The following is an 18,491-nucleotide window of genomic DNA, read 5'->3' as shown; positions in this document are numbered from 1 at the left end:
GATGGCCTCGTTAGTTAATAAGGAGGCAGTCATTATGTTTTCTTCACTTTTTTTTAAAAGAGGAAACTCAACTAAACTCACTGTCATTAAACCAGAGTTTAATAACATTCAACATGTTCAACCATCAGCTGTGACACAGACCACAGTACAAGACTCTGAGGAACCCTGCTGTACTCCCTGTATACTGTCCCTGTTCCTCCAGGTGATGAGCTTGTTTCACCTGTCAATCACCTGACAGACTGTTTCTGAAGAGCTTTTGTTTGACCAATCACACGCTGATGAAAACCAGAGAAACAATATGTTGACCAACAAAAAAAAACATGTTGACAAACACGGAGAAACATGTTGTCCAACACAAAGAAACATGTTGACCAAAACAGAGAAACATGTTGACCAACACAGAGAAACATGTTGACCAACACAGAGAAACATCATGTTGACAAACACAGAGAAACATGTTGACCAACACAAAGAAACATGTTGACCAACACAGAGAAACATGTTGACAGAGACAGAAAAACATGTTGACCAACACAGAGAAACATGTTGACCAACACAAAGAAACATGTTGACCAACACAAAGAAACATGTTGACCAACACAAAGAAACATGTTGACCAACACAGAGAAACATGTTGACCAACACAGAGAAACATGTTGACCAACACAGAGAAACATGTTGACCAACACAAAGAAACATGTTGACCAACACAGAGAAACATGTTGACAACAACAGAGAAACATGTTGACCAACACAGAGAAACATGTTGACCAACACAGAGAAACATGTTGACCAACACAGAGAAACATGTTGACCAACATAGAGCAACATGTTGACCAACACAAAGAAACATGTTGACTGACACAGAGAAACATCATGTTGACCAACACAGAGAAACAACATGTTGACTGACACAAAGAAACATGTTGACAAACACGGAGAAACATCATGTTGACCAACACAAAGAAACATCATGTTGACCAACACAGAGAAACATCATGTTGACCAACACAGAGAAACATCATGTTGACCAACACAGAGAAACATGTTGACCAACATATAGAAACATGTTGACCAACACAGAGAAACATGTTGACCAACACAGAGAAACATGTTGACCAACATATAGAAACATGTTGACCAACACAGAGAAACATGTTGACCAACATATAGAAACATGTTGACCAACACAGAGAAACATGTTGACCAACATATAGAAACATCATGTTGACCAACACAGAGAAACATCATGTTGACCAACACAGAGAAACATCATGTTGACCAACACAGAGAAACATCATGTTGACCAACACAGAGAAACATGTTGATCAACACAAAGAAACATGTTGACCAACACAAAGAAACATGTTGACCAACACAGAGAAACATCATGTTGACCAACATAGAGAAACATCATGTTGACCAACATAGAGAAACAATATGTTGACCAACACAGAGAAACATGTTGACCAACACAAATAAACATGTTGACCAACACAAATAAACATGTTGACCAACACAAAGAAACATCATGTTGACCAACACAGAGAAACATCATGTTGACCAACATAGAGCAACATGTTGACCAACACAAAGAAACATGTTGACTGACACAGAGAAACATCATGTTGACCAACACAGAGAAACAACATGTTGACTGACACAAAGAAACATGTTGACCAACACGGAGAAACATCATGTTGACCAACACAGAGAAACATGTTGACCAACACAGAGAAACATACACACAATATCAACAATTAATTCTGTAGTCTTTCAGGAAACCAGAGGTTGTTGAGAGACTAAGGCAACAACAACAGGCAAAAGGACTGAGCAACTGAAGGTGAAGTCAGAGGAGGGTAAACAGTTGACTGACAGATGATGTCACCTTGACAACCGCCCTGTGTCTTCCTTTGAGCAGAACAGCTCGTTAACAGATGCCTTGTTAAGAGCTCGTTAACAGAAACAAACAACAATCAAATAACAAAACCAAACATAAACACACAGCTGCCAATCAGGCAAGAGAGAGAAAGAGAGAGAGAGAGAGACCCTTGTAGTTAATTAGTCCATCTGATGCAATGTAAAGCTATGTCCTGAAATACCGGAGTGTGCGTGTGTAAGGAGCAGCCATTTTTTCTTTAAAAAAAAATTGTTAATCAATAGTGATGCGTCGCTACCAGCAAAACTTACTGATGATCAATACACACACACACACACACACACACACACACACACACACACACACACACACACACACACACACACACTGGAGTGTGTCACTGGAGTGACACAGTGGAGGAAACACCTGTTAAATACCAATTAGGAGGAGGAGATTTACTTCATGTCTCCTTCATCCTTTGTTTTTTCCCTCTATCTGCCATTCATCCCTCCTTCAGGTGAAGGGGGGGGGGGGTTGAAGGCGTAGAGGAGGATCAGTGTGTGGTGTTAAAGAGGAGGAGGAGAGATTTGGTTATAAAGTCAGAGTGTGTCTCCTCCATCACAGCGTCTGATGTCTAATGATGAACAAGACGATCAATACATCACCTCTAACAGCTCAGGCTGTCAGGATCACACACACACACACACACACACACACACACACACACACCTCTGTACCTCAGACACAAGAGGATAGATACGTGTGTGTGTGTGTGTGTGTGTGTGTGTGTGTTTCTGATTTTTAATTTGCTAGATGAGTTTTTGACGTCAGCCTGAACAGGACCTAAGAACCTCCACCTCCTCTTGACCCAGGTCAGGTAATGGTTGGCTAATGGAGACCTGACAGGTCAGCTGGTTGGTATTTGCAGTCACTGACTTTCTCAAGTCTCTAATCTACTTTGAGAGGTGTTCCTAATATTCTCATGTATGAAAACATGACAAAAAAAGCAGCTTTAACGCTGTAAAATAAAAATTGAAATACAGAGGTCACTGTCACTGGATTAGATCAGACCAGATTACATTAGATTCGATTAAACAGGTTCAGATCATTATTGTGTAAATACACAGATAATAAAGACGTGACACTTTATTAAAAAACATATTCAACATGATGATGATCAGATTGATCTGATATTTGAAATTTCATTGACTAAATGTTTTACAGTCATGTGGTGCGTTCGTGTTCAAGTTTCCTATCAGCTCTGTTCAAACAGCGGCAGACGGTGTATTCAGGGTCACACTCTTCACTCCGTGACCGTTTCCCAGGAAGAAAAAAATATTCAGCTACACTTCATCTCTCCATTGACTCCCATGCATTCATACATTTAACATTTAGCCAGCCTGGGGCCTCTGGGGGCCCCAAACATTATTCTGCTGTCAGTCACCCTGAAACACGGCCAGTAATGAGATTCCATCCAAAACCAACCTGCAGCATGAGAGGGAAATCACACCTACGCCTGCTACATGATTGACAGCACGTCGTCCTCCCATAATCCCACGCTGCAGACACCAGAGACCCTCGCAGACAGGAGATTGTACCCTCCCCAAAAAAAAAATTCTCACATCTGGTATTCAGAGCGAGAGCGTAAAAAGATGAGAGCTGGTCCCATCACCATCATCATCAGCTACAAACAGAGACGAATCAAATCTCACCTGAGACGAGTTTCTGAGACGAGCCGATTTAAAGACCGAAGATCATTGTCTCCAAACGTTCTCACAGTTGGCGCTCAGAGGGGAGATCGTCCCATCATCACTGACCCTCAAAGGCTTCGCAACAAAGAGCCTGAACATGAGACCAGCAAGGTTCAACCTCGGCCTCATGGGGCGACGGCAGCAGTTACAGTCGACTGGATCAAAGACTGAGGCGTCTGTAAACCACTGATTAATACTGATGCTTCTTTTTACACTTCTCTGACAGCTGCAGAGACCGGGACCAGGACCAATGTCAAGATAAACGTCTGTTTACTCAATAACAAATCCAACCACACCAATCCTGTCTCACCTGAGACAGGTGAGAGACCGGTCCATAACAAACTAACAAATCAAACAGCTTCCAACTCCCCAGTACTGCACGATTCTCCCACTGATAGATGCTCCCCCCACCCTACCATCTACTCCCAAGTACCCATTTTCTACCTGGGAAGGAAGAAGGCAAAATAAATTAATTAATTAATACCTAACACCTTATTTATTTATTTCCTGTATATATATATTTTTTTTCTCTCTCTAGCTGTCAGTCAAAAAGCTGTCAGTTGTTCTCTGTAGTAGTGTATGCCATCACGTTACATTACGTTACGTTATGTCTTATGTTATCACACAAGAATGTCTGTTTACAGAGAGGAACTGAATGAATTTAGTTTTCTCATTCACCACATAACGAAATGTTTCTAAATCACAGTGAATCTCATCAGAAACATGACGTCAACTCAACAACAACAACAACCAGAGAAAGGAGACATGGCGTGACCTGTGGATTCATCGTGCACTGGTTTAATTACCTTCTCAAACAGGAAGTCAAAGTACCTGATTTCAGTGAAGGGAGGTGATTCTCCGTGAGAGGAAGTCTAAAGGAACGACAGATGAACGTCCTGAAGCCGATGCCTCCAAACAACCTCTGAGGAATCAGAGACAGAAACCTGACATCGTCACTGTGAGCACATTTGCAGATGACACTACTCTGTTTACCTGAGCTCTGCAGCAATGTTGTTTCACGAGAACATTTCATTATAACATATCTACAACAGCAAAATGTTCTTCAGACAGAATATCAGGCCCTAATGAAGAGGGCTCTGCTTCATTTGGCTCTGGAGAAAACCTGAAGACCTGCTCCAGCTAAGGATAAACCATCACAGTTCTGCTCTAAAACTACTTGGTGGAGGTTAGAAAAAGGTTGGTGGTCAGCATTGACTGTTGCTAGGAGACAGGACTCCAGCCTCAAGTGTCAAAGTCCAGAACCTTTAATATCCAGCCCTCAACCTGGACCGGAATCAGGACCGGTACAAGAGACAAAAAGCTCGCTAGTGTAACACAGAGCAAGACCAGCTCCACAACAGCTTTACAGTGAACCTTATGTTGAGATTTTATTTGGTTGACTGTCGTTTCCAGGGTGAAACGAAATATCTGTATTTGGATTCAAACAGACAAATATGAAATAATGTAAATGTAGCAGTGGCGTACTTGAGTCTTTTACTCATGATGGTTACGGTAATATTAATCTCTATAAATAACATTAATTTTTATTTAAATATTATTGTCTATAAATGTATTTATTTATTTATTTAACTTTAAATCATATTTATATAAATATGTATAGTATATTACTATTCATATAAATCATATGAATCTCTTTAATTAATATTTATTTGATTTTAAATCATATAAATCTTTTTATTAATCATATTAATATAACACTATTCATATGAATCATATATATGGGAGGTTAACGCAAGCGGTGCACCAGCAGCTGTGAATGTGAAACACTGGTTCTGGGTTCTGCAGCGACTTTAAATAAAAGTGGTCTGAGTGTTTGTGCTCTCAGCAGCAGAGTCTGACCCTGACATGTTTCCTGTTCACTGGACGCCGCCGAAAACACAGGAGACCTTCCCATCATGCATTTCTGCAGGCAGAGGGAGAAAAAAGAGCCGCTGTAATATCACCACTTCTCTTTTCAAAAAGCTGCTGCAGTCACATCCATCCACTTATACCTCCACACCTCCATCACTCCATCCATCCATATTCCCTCCTCCCTCCTATCACAGCCTCAGAGAAGAGAGAGCGAGAGGGAAAAGGGGGGAGGAAGGAATGAGATTAATACTCAGGGGGAGGACGAAAAGAGAGGAGGAGGAGGGGTGAAGAGAGGAGGAGGGGGAGGTGAAAAGAGGAGAGAAGAGCGTATGATTCCTCATGGGAGAGAAGGGGGGAGGAGGGGAGGAGCAGCAGGGAGGAGGGAGAGTAAAATAAAAGACAAAAAGAGGAGGAGGAGGGGGAGGTGCAGCCTCACTTGGACCAGATCAGCCCAGTATCTCCAGGAATGATGCTGAGTCTTTGTGGTCTGACTCTGATCCGGACCTTCATTAGACTGTAGAGCTGAGACATGTCCCACATCCCTGATCATGTTTGGGCTGACACTCATCACACCAGCAAAGTCCCAGTCCCAGTCCCAGTCCCTGTCCATATCCCAGTCTCAGACTGAGACTGAGTCCAAATCCCAGTCTCAGTCTCAGTCCTAGTCTCAGTCCCAGTCTTAGTTTCAGTCCCAGTCTCAGTCTCAGTCTCAGTCTCAGTCTCAGTCTCAGTCCCAATCTCAGTCCCAGTCTCAGTCTCAGTCCCAGTCTCAGTCCTAGTCTCAGTCTCAGTCCCAATCTCAGTCCCAGTCTCAGTCTCCGTCTCAGTCCCAGTCTCAGTCCCAGTCCTCTATGAAACACACTGGTCCCATTTAAACCCTCTGAAAATCAGTTTATGAACATTCCTCTTCTCTGTAATAAAAGATCTCTGTGGATCACATTGTCCTCAAAGACAGAGACATTGTCCTCAAGTCACAGAAACAGAGAGTCAAAGACAGACTCAGTCTTTATAAACTTTGTCCTGCCTGTGGAAGCTTCTACACTGTCTTTAAGGTGTGACGGTCAAATAATGACGCTTTTTAATTTGAACGGAAGAGCATCAGTGATTATTCTTCCACACGCCTGACATTCACACACCTGCACAACAAGCCTGGATTCAGAAGCAACAATCTTTTCTTGTTGTTTAAATAAATGTGAAGAGACATATCAGCTTTAACACTCTCTGTCTCTGTCACCACAAAAACACTCTGACATGTTGATTTGAAATATAAACACACAGATTTATACATCAGGTTTGAATTATAATAACACACTGACTGCATGTCTGTCACACACACTTACACACACACACACACACACACACACACACACACACACACACACAAACACACAAACGCATAAACACACACATTCAGGCCAGACAGGAGAAATATGTTGCTATTAAAAGAATGTGGGCGAGAGAGAGCGTGAAATACATTCAGGAGAGATCAACACACACTGCATGATAATACCTTGTGTGTGTGTGTGTGTGTATGTGTGTTTGTTACCTGTCGATGATGACGGGGTCTGATGGTGTCTCATTTCTGTTTCCACAGCTCTTCTTATCACAGCAGCGACTGACACAGACAGAATAATGAAAAGTTAAACTGGTTCTTTATTTATTTCTCTTTAGTCACAAAACAATTAAATTTCATTGTTTTCTTGTTTTCAGGGTGAGAACCAGAACAGATGATACACAGGCCCAGTCAATCAGGTCCTGTATGGTCCTGTTGGACTGTTGCAGGTATCAGGTGTGTCAGCTTGTCTCACACTGTGTGATAACACAGTGTGTTATCTATCGGGAGAGGTGACTTAAGTCTGTCTGGACCAGGTGTGACTGTCCTTGGGTCTATAAGGAACAGATGTGACTGAACTTGGGTCTATAAGGAACAGGTGTGACTGTACTTGGGTCTATAAAGAACAGGTGTGACTGTACTTGGGTCTGTGAGGGCCAGGTGTGACTGTCCTTAGGTCTGTCAGGACCAGGTGTGACTGTACTTGGGTCAGGACCAGGTGTGACTGTCCTTAGGTCTGTCAGGTACAAGTGTGACTGTCCTTGGGTGTATAAGGAACAGGCGTGACTGTCCTTAGGTCTGTTAGGACCCAGTGTGACTGTCCTTAGGTCTGTCAGGACCAAGTGTGACTGTCCTTGGGTCTATAAGGAACAGATGTGACTGAACTTGGGTCTATAAGGAACAGGTGTGACTGTACTTGGGTCTATAAAGAACAGGTGCGACTGTACTTGGGTCTGTCAGGACCAAGTGTGACTGTACTTGGGTCTATAAGGAACAGGTGTGACTGTCCTTAGGCCTGTCAGGACCAAGTGAGACTGTCCTTGGGTCAGGACCAGGTGCGACTGTCCTTGGGTCTGTCAGGACCAAGTGTGACTGTACTTGGGTCTATAAGGAACAGGTGTGACTGTCCTTAGGTCTGTCATGACCAAGTGAGACTGTCCTTGGGTCAGGACCAGGTGCGACTGTCCTTGGGTCTGTCAGGACCAAGTGTGACTGTCCTTAGGTCTGTCAGGTACAAGTGTGACTGTCCTTGGGTGTATAAGGAACAGGCGTGACTGTCCTTAGGTCTGTTAGGACCCAGTGTGACTGTCCTTAGGTCTGTCAGGACCAAGTGTGACTGTACTTGGGTCAGGACCAGGTGTGACTGTCCTTAGGTCTGTCAGGTACAAGTGTGACTGTCCTTGGGTGTATAAGGAACAGGCGTGACTGTCCTTAGGTCTGTTAGGACCCAGTGTGACTGTCCTTAGGTCTGTCAGGACCAAGTGTGACTGTCCTTAGGTCTGTCAGGACCAAGTGTGACTGTCCTTAGGTCTCTCAGGACCAAGTGTGACTGTCCTTAGGTCTCTCAGGACCAAGTGTGACTGTCCTTGGGTGTATAAGGAACAGGTGTGACTGTTCTTAGGTCTGTCAGGACCAGGTGTGACCGTCCTTAGGTCAAGACCAGGTGTGACTGTCCTTGGGTCTGTAAGGACCTGGTGTGACCATCCTTGGTTCAGGACCAGGTCTGACTGTCCTTAGGTCTGTAAGGACCAGGTCTGACTGTCCTTGGGTCTGTCAGGACCAGGTGTGTCTGGTGTTGGGTCTGTAAGGAACAGGTGTGACTGTCCTTAGGTCTGTCAGGACTAGGTGTGACCGTCCTTGGTTCAGGACCATGTGTGTCTGGTTTTGGGTCTATAAGGAACAGGTATGACTGTCCTAAGGTCTGTCAGGACCAAGTGTGACCATCCTTGGTTGAGGACCAGGTGTGACTGTCCTTAGGTATTTTAGGACCAGGTGTGACAGTCCTTGGGTCAGGACAAGGTGTGACCGTCCTTGGGTCAGGACCAAGTGTGACTGTCCTTAGGTCTCTCAGGACCAAGTGTGACTGTCCTTGGGTGTATAAGGAACAGGTGTGACTGTTCTTAGGTCTGTCAGGACTAGGTGTGACCATCCTTGGTTGAGGACCAGGTGTGACTGTCCTTAGGTCTTTTAGGACCAGGTGTGACAGTCCTTGGGTCAGGACCAGGTGTGACCGTTCTTGGTTCAGGACCAGGTGTGACTGTCCTTAGGTCTTTTAGGACCAGGTGTGACAGTCCTTGGGTCAGGACCAGGTGTGACTGTTCTTGGGTCAGGACCATGTCTGACTGTTAATCATGTTCAGTTGAGGCAGGTTTTCCTCATGTCCATTTCTGATCTGGTTCAGAATGCCGGACCTGTGACAAACCTTTAGTCCAGGTCCAGTTTCCTACCTGCACATGATCTCATGTGTCAGCAGAACTCGGCACATCTCTGGATTCTTGTCCTGACCTTCATAGATGATCGCCTGAAACACACACACAGGTGTAGTGAGCCTAGGGATTAGGGTTCCTGGACTCTGACCTGCTGCAGGTCATGTGATGAATCTCCCGGGTAACGATGTGTCTCCCCCTTCGTTCTCACAGCAGAAACAACTCAATTAAAGCTGCGTTTCAATTGTCTCAATTATGAGTGATTATTAACCATTAGCCTGAGAGAGGGAGTGTGTGAAGTGAGCAGGGCAAACATTTGATCCTCTGAATGTTTCATTACAGCTGCAGCCTGCAGATATTCATATGAAACAGCTGGAACCAAATGCATGAAAAGCCTTCTTCACAAAGAACGGCAAATGACGCCTGACGGGCATGCTCGTTAAAACCTCACTAATTGAATGACTCGTTAGATTTAAATGCTTCAACTGTTGCTTGATTCTATTAATGTCACTGTGAACAACAGAGAGAACAGACTGGCACAGAGAGAGACTGCTGACTGGACTGTTTTTTATCAGAGTGGAAATGTCTGCAGTCCTGTCAGCGCCCCCTTCAGGACGCAGCATTCATTACAAACAACAGCCTGATCATTTCTCTGCTTTCAGAGGAGCTAAACATGTAAAGTTTGTCCTGAGGGAGGCGCTACAGGAAACATCATAGGGACATTAATTGAAAATGAAATGGTTTATCATCTGGAGAGCAGGACAAAGATCAGGAAGTGTTCAGGAAGTGTCTCAGAGAAGGAAATTAGTCAGAAATTCACTTGTTTGGTTCTACTGTCAGAACTATAGGAGTTAAATCATTTTATCAACTTTGTCATCACTTTTTGATGAGATGATTGTGATTCCTCTCTGTGCTAACGTCTCAGCACATAATTCCTTCTTTGTGTCTGAGTGTTAAAACAGTGATGTCTCATTCTGCTCAGCAGTTGTCCTTCTGCTGAAGGTCAAGGCCGAAGCTTGAACAACTCTGGAAACACTTCATAACAAAACCCCACAGTCTGTGTTAACAGGGACTAATCAGGTGTCAATGGACATGTTATTGGACATTATTGGAAATGTTACTGGACATGATATTGGACATGTTATTGGACATAATATTTGACATGTTGTTGAACATGTTACTGGACATATTATTGGACATGTTATTAGACATGTTGGGCATATTATTGGACATTTTGGACATATTGTTGGACACACTGTTGGACACACTGATGGATATATTCAGTTTGGACATATTGGATATATTGTAGGACATATTGTTGAACATATTATTGGACACCTCAGTGAGACAGATGAACTGGTTTAGCTGCTAACCATCATGTAACCAGCTGTTTGTTAAACAGTCCAGCAGTGACACTGAGTTGTGAAGTTTCAGGTGCAGGTGAGAAATGAAATCTGGTCCAGTTTGATCCAGTTTGATCCAGTTTCAGTAACAGATCTGAGTGTTTAAGGTTTATCAGTATATATCAGTTTTAATAGTCTGACTTTTATAATTAATGTGTAACAATGTGTGAACAAACAGTTGACATGTTCACGTCCATGAAGCTGATTTCACAGCTGACAGTCAGCGTCTGTTTGTCGAGGAGGTGAAACTGAAACAACCTGATCCGTTGTTCAGATGATGAAGAGACGAGAGTTTAACAGATGGTTCGAGCTTCACTCTGCCTGCGATCACAGACACTCAGTAACGTCTGATTTATTATCTGTGGTGTCGCACGCCCAGGAGAGACAGAGCAAGCGTTGTGTTAAGTGTTGGCTGCTGGAACAGCAGCAGGAGTCACTCAGATGTGTTTGTGTCTGCAGTCGACTCTGTAACAACAGATTTATCCACAGTGACACAGTCTGACTGCTCACATCTCACTGTACAGATGAAATCAGCCATAGGAGACACGGCTCATCATCTCTTGGTTTATTCTGGTGTTTCCTGAAAACACACTGATCCACAAAGTCATTCACTGATGAAACCTGAACATTTACTAATGGCACACATACATGATTATCATTAAGATTTCAAACAAATTCAGCAACTCCAAATAAACTGCACTATTGTGAACATGATGTTCACCTGTTATTCACCTTTTCTTTACAGCTCTAATAACAATTCACCCACTGGTATTTACTGTGCTAATTAAACTGTTTCAAAGTAAGGAGGAAGTGAACCAGACGTGGAGCTGGAGTCAGTGACATCACTACATCTCCCAAACTGAAACGTGCCAGTCCTATTGGCTGTTGTACAGATGACCGTGTGTGGACATGTGTCAGCATGAGTGGAGCATTTCAGAGAACCTGCTACTCTTCACCTGGACAGGTAACAGGCTGCTACCTTTATGTTCCTGTAGTATCTGAATTTGTGGTAGTGGTCGGTTGTGTAGGTAGATTAACATGAGCAGCTGTGTTGAACGTCGCCAATAGTTTAACTTTAAGATTGTGGACGTGATGAACACTGCAGTCAGTAGGAGGCACCAGCAGGAGTTCATTCATCTGCTGAATTAATTGATTAACTTGACTCTCGTAAATGGACTGGAGTTATGTTTGCGCTTCTGTTCAGTTTGGGTTCATATTTCTATGAGACAACTCAGAGACATATCCAGCAGTAAATCAGGAGTATTTCATTATGAAGGTCAATGAAGAGGAGGAAGAGGGGAAGTCTGTCAGATCAGAAAAACAAAAATGTTTCAGGTGTCAAAGTTGGCCTGAAGCTTCATCTGACAGCTCAGACTGCGGGGGGGAAAACATGCTCTTATTTTGAAATCAATGTCTCTCTGGTCATTAATGTCATTGAATTGGTTGACTGATTGACCTTTGATCTGGTGATGATCATTATGATTTGACTTTTGATTAGTCAAGTTGAATTAGTTTTTCTCTCATCAGCTTGATTTGTTTATTTCACTTGCTGATAATCAATAATCAGTATCTTACCTGTTTGGTCATGGAGTCGATCAGTCGGACGTACAGATCCTGCTCCGTTCTTACTCCTGAACACACACACTCATTAATATTACTACATAATATTATTATTGTTTGAACTGTCAGAATTTTTATTTACAGATATTAAGTGTAAGAACAGCTAAAGACTTCATGAGAAAACCGATGTGGGCTGTGCTGTGTGGTAAAACAAGCGTACCCACCGTTACTGTAGAGCAGCTGCAGTTTGTAATGAATCCCGTTGTTGGTTTTCTCTCCTGTTGGTTCCTGGACACAAAAACACAAATCAAACTGAAACTGAAGTAGAAACAAAAGGAACTTCACTTCCATGGGTGTGTTTGGTTTCTGTGTCAGGTCCGCCCTCCCGCTCTGTGTTTCTCACCTTCTCTTTCTCCACGAAGTCCACGTAGGCGGTGCGTTCGATCTCGACCGGCTGACCCTGGCGGTCGTACAATGCCAACACAAAGTGGAAGAAGTTGGACTTCCTCAGATTGGAGGGTGGCTGCTTCTCAAAGTGAGCACGAGCTAACCCCACCCCGCTGAGAGACAGACAGTAAGTCATGTGAGGAGACAAACCAAACAAACCCAGCACAGTCTTAGTGATGATGTTTGAGGGTTTAATGACCTGATGACATCATGTCTTAAAATCCAACTGTTTCTAAAGAGATATTATTAAACTCAACATAAATGGTGTAAATGACAAATGACGTAATGACAAATTATACAAATGATGTAAATTATGTAAATAACATAAATGACAGTACAGAGGCTTTGAAATATTAAGTAAAAATGATCATTTATAGAAAATAACTGAAAGATCAGTTGTGAAAAATGTATTTATTTTTACACGGGTGTGTTCAGACTGATCACAGTGAATTTCAGCGGCACGATGACTCCAGATAAAGTTGGTGCTGAGAGATGAGTGATGCAGATTCACTGTGGACAAATTGAGCTGAAGATGCATCAAAGCAAACGAGTCGACCCGATGAACGTAGAGAAACAAAATGAAAACACTTTCAGTTTGTGTTGGGTCCAAATCATCTTGGCGTTTGTGTTACTGTCTGACCCCGCCCACGTTACAACATTTATACCTATTATTTTTTTCTTTAATCTGAAACAGTTGGACGAATCATGAACTCTGATTGACCTCCTGCCTGTGACCTCTGAACATGATCCGGCTACATTTTGTCTTTGTCAAGACGAGTAAGTGAGAAAACACAAACACAGAGTTTCTCAGACCGAGCTGAGCCTCGAGTCTGTCTCTCTAAAAAAAGATTTTCTTTCTTCGTTTTTTTCCCCTGATTTTTGAACCAGAAGACCTGGAGATACAAGGTTTCTTCGTGTTGTGAACAATTTCAAAGTTCAGGTGAAATAAGAAAATGTTCATTTAGTGATTTTATGTTTTAGTGATTTTGTTCTGATTCAAAAATGGAATAACTCCATGCGAAGAATTTAAAAGCCTCCATGTGATCTGAGGCTTAAATCAAATGCTCCTCAGAGGAATAATTCAGCGACGCCGGTTCAACATCACAAATCCCATCAAACATGTCAACCAATCAGTTTAAATTTTTAAAAAAAGCATCAAATAATAATAATAAAGTGTTTCTTTAAACAAAAAGAAATGGAGACAAAATAAAACAAACTAATGATAAATGATCCAGGGTGAAAAATGTCATCATATATGATCAGGAAAAAAATCAATCAAGTGTTGCCTTTAAACTGTCAGACATGTAAAACATCTTTTCATCACAACTTAAATCTTAATTCAAGACAATAATTCAGTGAAGTGAGGAAAGTCCGGACTGAAAGATTCATATAAATATGAGGCTCTTCAGTCAGATGTGACACGGAGCTTCGGGCTTTAACCTCCACATGAATGAATCATGTTAACAGCAGCATCTTGAGACTGCAGGGAATATTTCACTAAACAACAGAGACAATAAAAATCACTTTAAATTCACAGCAAACACTGGATCACATCTTCATGTCAGGATTTATAAATATTCATATTAAAGAAGTCAAACTGCCGCTTTGACCCCGACTGTAAACTTGCTTCTTCATTAACAAACACAATTTGTCTTAGTGTTTTTAGATTTGTTGAATTTTAACAAAAGAAAAAGTCAGGTGCTTCCAGTCGACACCGAGATGTCCTCAAGTTAAAAATATTAAGAGAGGAGTTTAAATAAAAGTGAATTCATGTTCATAAAGACGAGTCTCAGCTGAAGCTTCATGATGATTTTATTGTACAGTATATTAAAATGGATCTTTATGATCTTACTCATGCTGAAATGTCTCATTCACTTTCGTAACATGCCTGAATTCATGTCACTGCACACTTGAACATTTTTTATAATTTTACACATGATAAAATATTAAAGGTCAAGTTTCATAAATGTCTCAGGAGAGACAGTTTCTAATGATCACAACTGTTTTTACTGAGTCTCACTTCACACTCACGTTCTCCGTCACCTTCGCTGAAGAGAATCTAAATTCATTGGAGCTTTACCTTACACGCATATTAACCTCAATAATTATTTCATTTACGTCCATTTAAAATATAATGTGGATTTTATTTATTCTGCTCATTTAATGTATTTGTGTTATTCAATATTAAAATCAGCTTCACCCTCTCACACACTGTTAAACACTGTTTCTCACAGTGTCAGTGGAATTTAATTAATTTTAATTTACTGTAAATAATATTTTTTATTTTATTCTATTCAGCTTTTAGGATTAAAACCTGAGCTTCATCACTTCACTCATGTGAAAACTGAGACCTTCCTGGTGTTAACCAACGAACCGCTCTGAACATCTGCAGGACTGTGTTTTAAGTCACCTTTAATTAGATGAATAAAAACCTGTTTGACACTGAAGCATCTACGTGATGAGAACATTGAAGTTTCAGTCTCACTCTGAGCTGCAGTTTGAACTTTCAATTTAAGCAGTTTTAATTTTTATTTTTGAGAAATATGAGAATTCAGATGAATGTTTCTGCTGAAGAATCAAACTCTGACATTAAAAACAGAAGAACTATTAGAGTACCTGGCATCTGCTCTTTGTTATTTTATTTATTATATGTTAAATGTAATCTGACGTCTGGAATAAATTCACTTCATAAACTGAATTTTTTTTCTGCTGAAATGAATGAAAAATTTTCTCTGAACACATTTTTGTCTAATTCTTCTCCTAAATTATGTTTGACCTTCGACCTCAGAAACATCTGAAAATATTGTCTTGTAAAAACTTTAATATTAGAAACATCACTTTTCTTTTATTCTCGTCTGAACTAGTTTTCAGCTGAACACTGAAAACCTTAAAACCTTTAACAAATATTAGGAATTAAATTTGATATTTTTAATTAGAGAAATTTAGATTGTGACATTTAAATGTTGGATAAAAAACAGAAGAAATATCCTGAACTCACTGATTAAAGAAATGTCCCTGATTTTACTCAGAGAACAAATTTAAATCTCTCTCCATCTCATCTAAATGTTCCTGCTGACTTACTGTTTGTCTATTGGGACTACAGCTCCCAGAATCCCTCTGGGGCAGCGGTGAGTTTACCTCTGAGCGGCTGTGTTGGCATCCACCACGCCGGCCGAGTGCATCCAGGAGCGAACAGCCAGCGGCTCCTCCTTCATGCTGGCTGTGGCCCCACGGGGCAGATTGTCCTGGATCCCGAACATCTCCGGGGCCCCAACTCTCTGACCGTCACTGCCGCCGCTGCCGGACGACCACAAAAACAATGCAACACGATGAAAAACAGGAAGAAGAAAAGTCCAGCAGAAAAAAAAAACCCTCAGCTCTGCTGGACAGACGAAAGCTTGTTCTTCTGGTCGGTCGACAATTTCGTCACGAACATTAAACCTCGAAGTCAGAAACCAATCGGCAAGGAGGAAATAAGAAGAAAGAGGGAAGGAGAAGAAGGAGAAGAAGAAGTTCAGCAGGACTTTTATTATTCTGCTGAACTTTGTCTCTGTTAGTCAGATTTAATTAAACTTTTACTCAGGACAGAAAAAATCCTCCGAGTTTTTAGGGATATTTTAAAAATTCTCAGTCTCGGCCGTCATGTTGAAACCCGGCGTGAAAGAAAGGAGGAAGAGGAGGAGAAAAAAAGGAAAAGAGAAATAAAATCCTCAGAGGACGAGAAAACGGGGGGAAAAGAGAGCCGGGTCCGGACAGCGAATCGAGCGCAAGCAAAGTGTCTTTTTTCTTTTCCCCAAAGAGAGGAGGAGAGGAGGAGAGAGGAGAGGAGAGAGAAGGAGAAGCAGGCTGATGATGGAGGGATGAGGAGCGGAGGAGAAACTCTCAGCCCTGCGGCCCCACAGGACTGGACGCCAAAACCCAAAAACCCCACGGGTCTTCCTCCAAGCCGCTGACGACATCACAGCGGGGGGCGGGGCCTGACCATACAAGGCAAGGAGAGGAGAAGTGAGAGAGAGAGTGTGTGTGTGTCAGGGAGAGAGAGAGAGAGAGAGGGGAGGAGGTGGAAAGGCGGGAGCTCGAACCAACCAACCAGAGAGAGAGAGAGAGAGAGAGAGAGAGAGAGGCCTTGATCGCCCGGTACAGTCATTCCCTCTCTCTCTCCAGTAACGTGTAGAATCTGAACTGTTTTGGTTTAGACTTCAACCACAACAGTATGGTGGGAAGCCAGTGAGGGATCTGGTCCTGCTGGTTGCAGTAGAGTCCTGATCCCTGTTCAAACAGATGTGAGACAGATGTGAGTCTCTGAACTGAGCCTCAGTCGAACACTGAAAACCTCCCTTCATGGTAATTGATCCAGATTTGAAGTTTGAGATTGTTTGAGCCAAGATCCAGATCCAGATCCAGATCCAGATCCAGATCCAGATCCAGATCCCTGTGGTCAGACCCTGCTCTGACTGGATGAACAGATGAGGTCTCATTATGGTATTTTGGAAGATGGTGCAGGACACCTTGTCCAGTTTTCAGAGCTGAGGCAGGAAGTCCAGACACCAAAGATCAGGGTTCAACCCTTATCTCAGACCATGGTATACCTCAACCTTTACCAGACCTCAGCCAAACCTGAACCAGACCTGAGCCAGACCTGAACCACAATGAGCCAGGCCTGAGCCAGACGTGCACCACATCTGAGCCACACCTCTGCCAGACTATAACCGGACCTCCAACAGACCTCTGCCAGACCAGAACCACATTGACCCAAACCTGAACCACACCTATGCCACACCTCTGCCAGACTTCATCCAGACCTGCACCGGACCTGAACCAGAACTCTGCCAGACCTCTGAGAGACTAGAGCCATACCTGAACCAGACTTGTGTGGGGTGTGCTGGTTTCCTTTAAGCACAGTGATCTGGTCGGTGTGTGTGCAGGTAGAAATGTGACAGAGAGAATGTGTGTTTTCTAAAGCACGATCATCATCATCATCTTCACCATCTTCATCATGTTCATCTCAATCAGTGTTTTCTCATGCTTTCAGACAGGAAGTGAGACAGGCTTTTCCAGAGTAACAGCGCTCCAGTCTTCTGGGGACGAAGGCCTCCGAGGCTCCGAGGGGTGGACCGAGTCCGGACTGAAAAACAACGAGAGGAGGAAGGAAAAGAGAGAGAAGAGAGAAGGAGAGGAATCAGTTTAAACTGAGGAGGGAAAGAAAAGGAAGAAATGACAAGAAGAGAGAGAAAAGCTTTACTGAGGAGACGTAGGAGAAGAGGAGGAGAGAGGAAAAGAAAAAGGTCAATTTAATATGAAGATGAAGAGGAAAAAGAAAGACAGGAAGAAAAGACGAGAGCAGCATATGGATGTCGAGGTAAAGAAAAAGCAAGAACTGAAGAAGAAGAGTTGGAGAAGAAGAGAACAAAAGAAGAGAGAATGGAGGATTTTTCTTTGAGAAGAAAACAATAAGGAAAAGGAAAATAGCAAAAAGGAGGAGCAGAAGAAAAAGATTAAGAAAAAGAGGAAGAGGAGGTACGTCTGGTGAGTGAATGTCTTCAAGACTTTCATTCTCATTTTTCATTTTTAACCTTCATAGCTTCAAGGTATCGCTGATCAACACACAACCTGCTCAGATTATTATAACAATATCAATAAACAATAATAATATTAATAATAATAATAGTATAATATCTATAATATTATTATTATTATTATTATTAATATAATGATAGTGACAGTGTTTTTGCTGTTTCCTTTTTTGTTAGTAAAAATATTTGATCATTCACTTTAAATAGACGAATAAATGAGCTTTCTGCGGTGGGGGGTTGGGGTTGG

At 42.2% G+C, this 18,491-nt stretch overlaps 1 protein-coding gene across 4 annotated transcripts in view; it reads right to left on the bottom strand.

Moving 5' to 3' along the window:
* Positions 1 to 16,605, bottom strand: part of LOC111657171 (transcription factor COE3-like) — a 45,782-nt gene extending 29,177 nt beyond the window's left edge. For 2 of the 4 annotated variants that reach the window (XM_023409241.2, XM_023409242.2), the window contains exons 1-6: positions 15,810 to 16,605; positions 12,628 to 12,784; positions 12,449 to 12,512; positions 12,240 to 12,295; positions 9,283 to 9,356; positions 7,049 to 7,117 (exon numbers count right to left, since the gene is read on the bottom strand). In XM_023409241.2, the coding sequence (XP_023265009.1) occupies positions 7,049 to 7,117; positions 9,283 to 9,356; positions 12,240 to 12,295; positions 12,449 to 12,512; positions 12,628 to 12,784; positions 15,810 to 15,931 (542 nt within the window). In that variant the 5' untranslated portion in view covers positions 15,932 to 16,605. The remainder of the gene's footprint in view (positions 1 to 7,048; positions 7,118 to 9,282; positions 9,357 to 12,239; positions 12,296 to 12,448; positions 12,513 to 12,627; positions 12,785 to 15,809) is intronic. The other 2 variants (XM_023409243.2, XM_023409244.2) reach the window with 1 other exon arrangement.
* Positions 16,606 to 18,491: the final 1,886 nt, after the last annotated feature.

This window comes from Seriola lalandi, unplaced genomic scaffold (assembly GCF_002814215.2).
Source record: "Seriola lalandi dorsalis isolate HSWRI2012SDOR001 ecotype SW California unplaced genomic scaffold, Sedor1 jcf7180002054386, whole genome shotgun sequence".
NCBI lineage: Eukaryota > Metazoa > Chordata > Actinopteri > Carangiformes > Carangidae > Seriola > Seriola lalandi.
The sequence above is the reverse complement of the archived record's forward strand: the minus strand, read 5'-3'. Positions and strand labels throughout refer to the sequence as shown.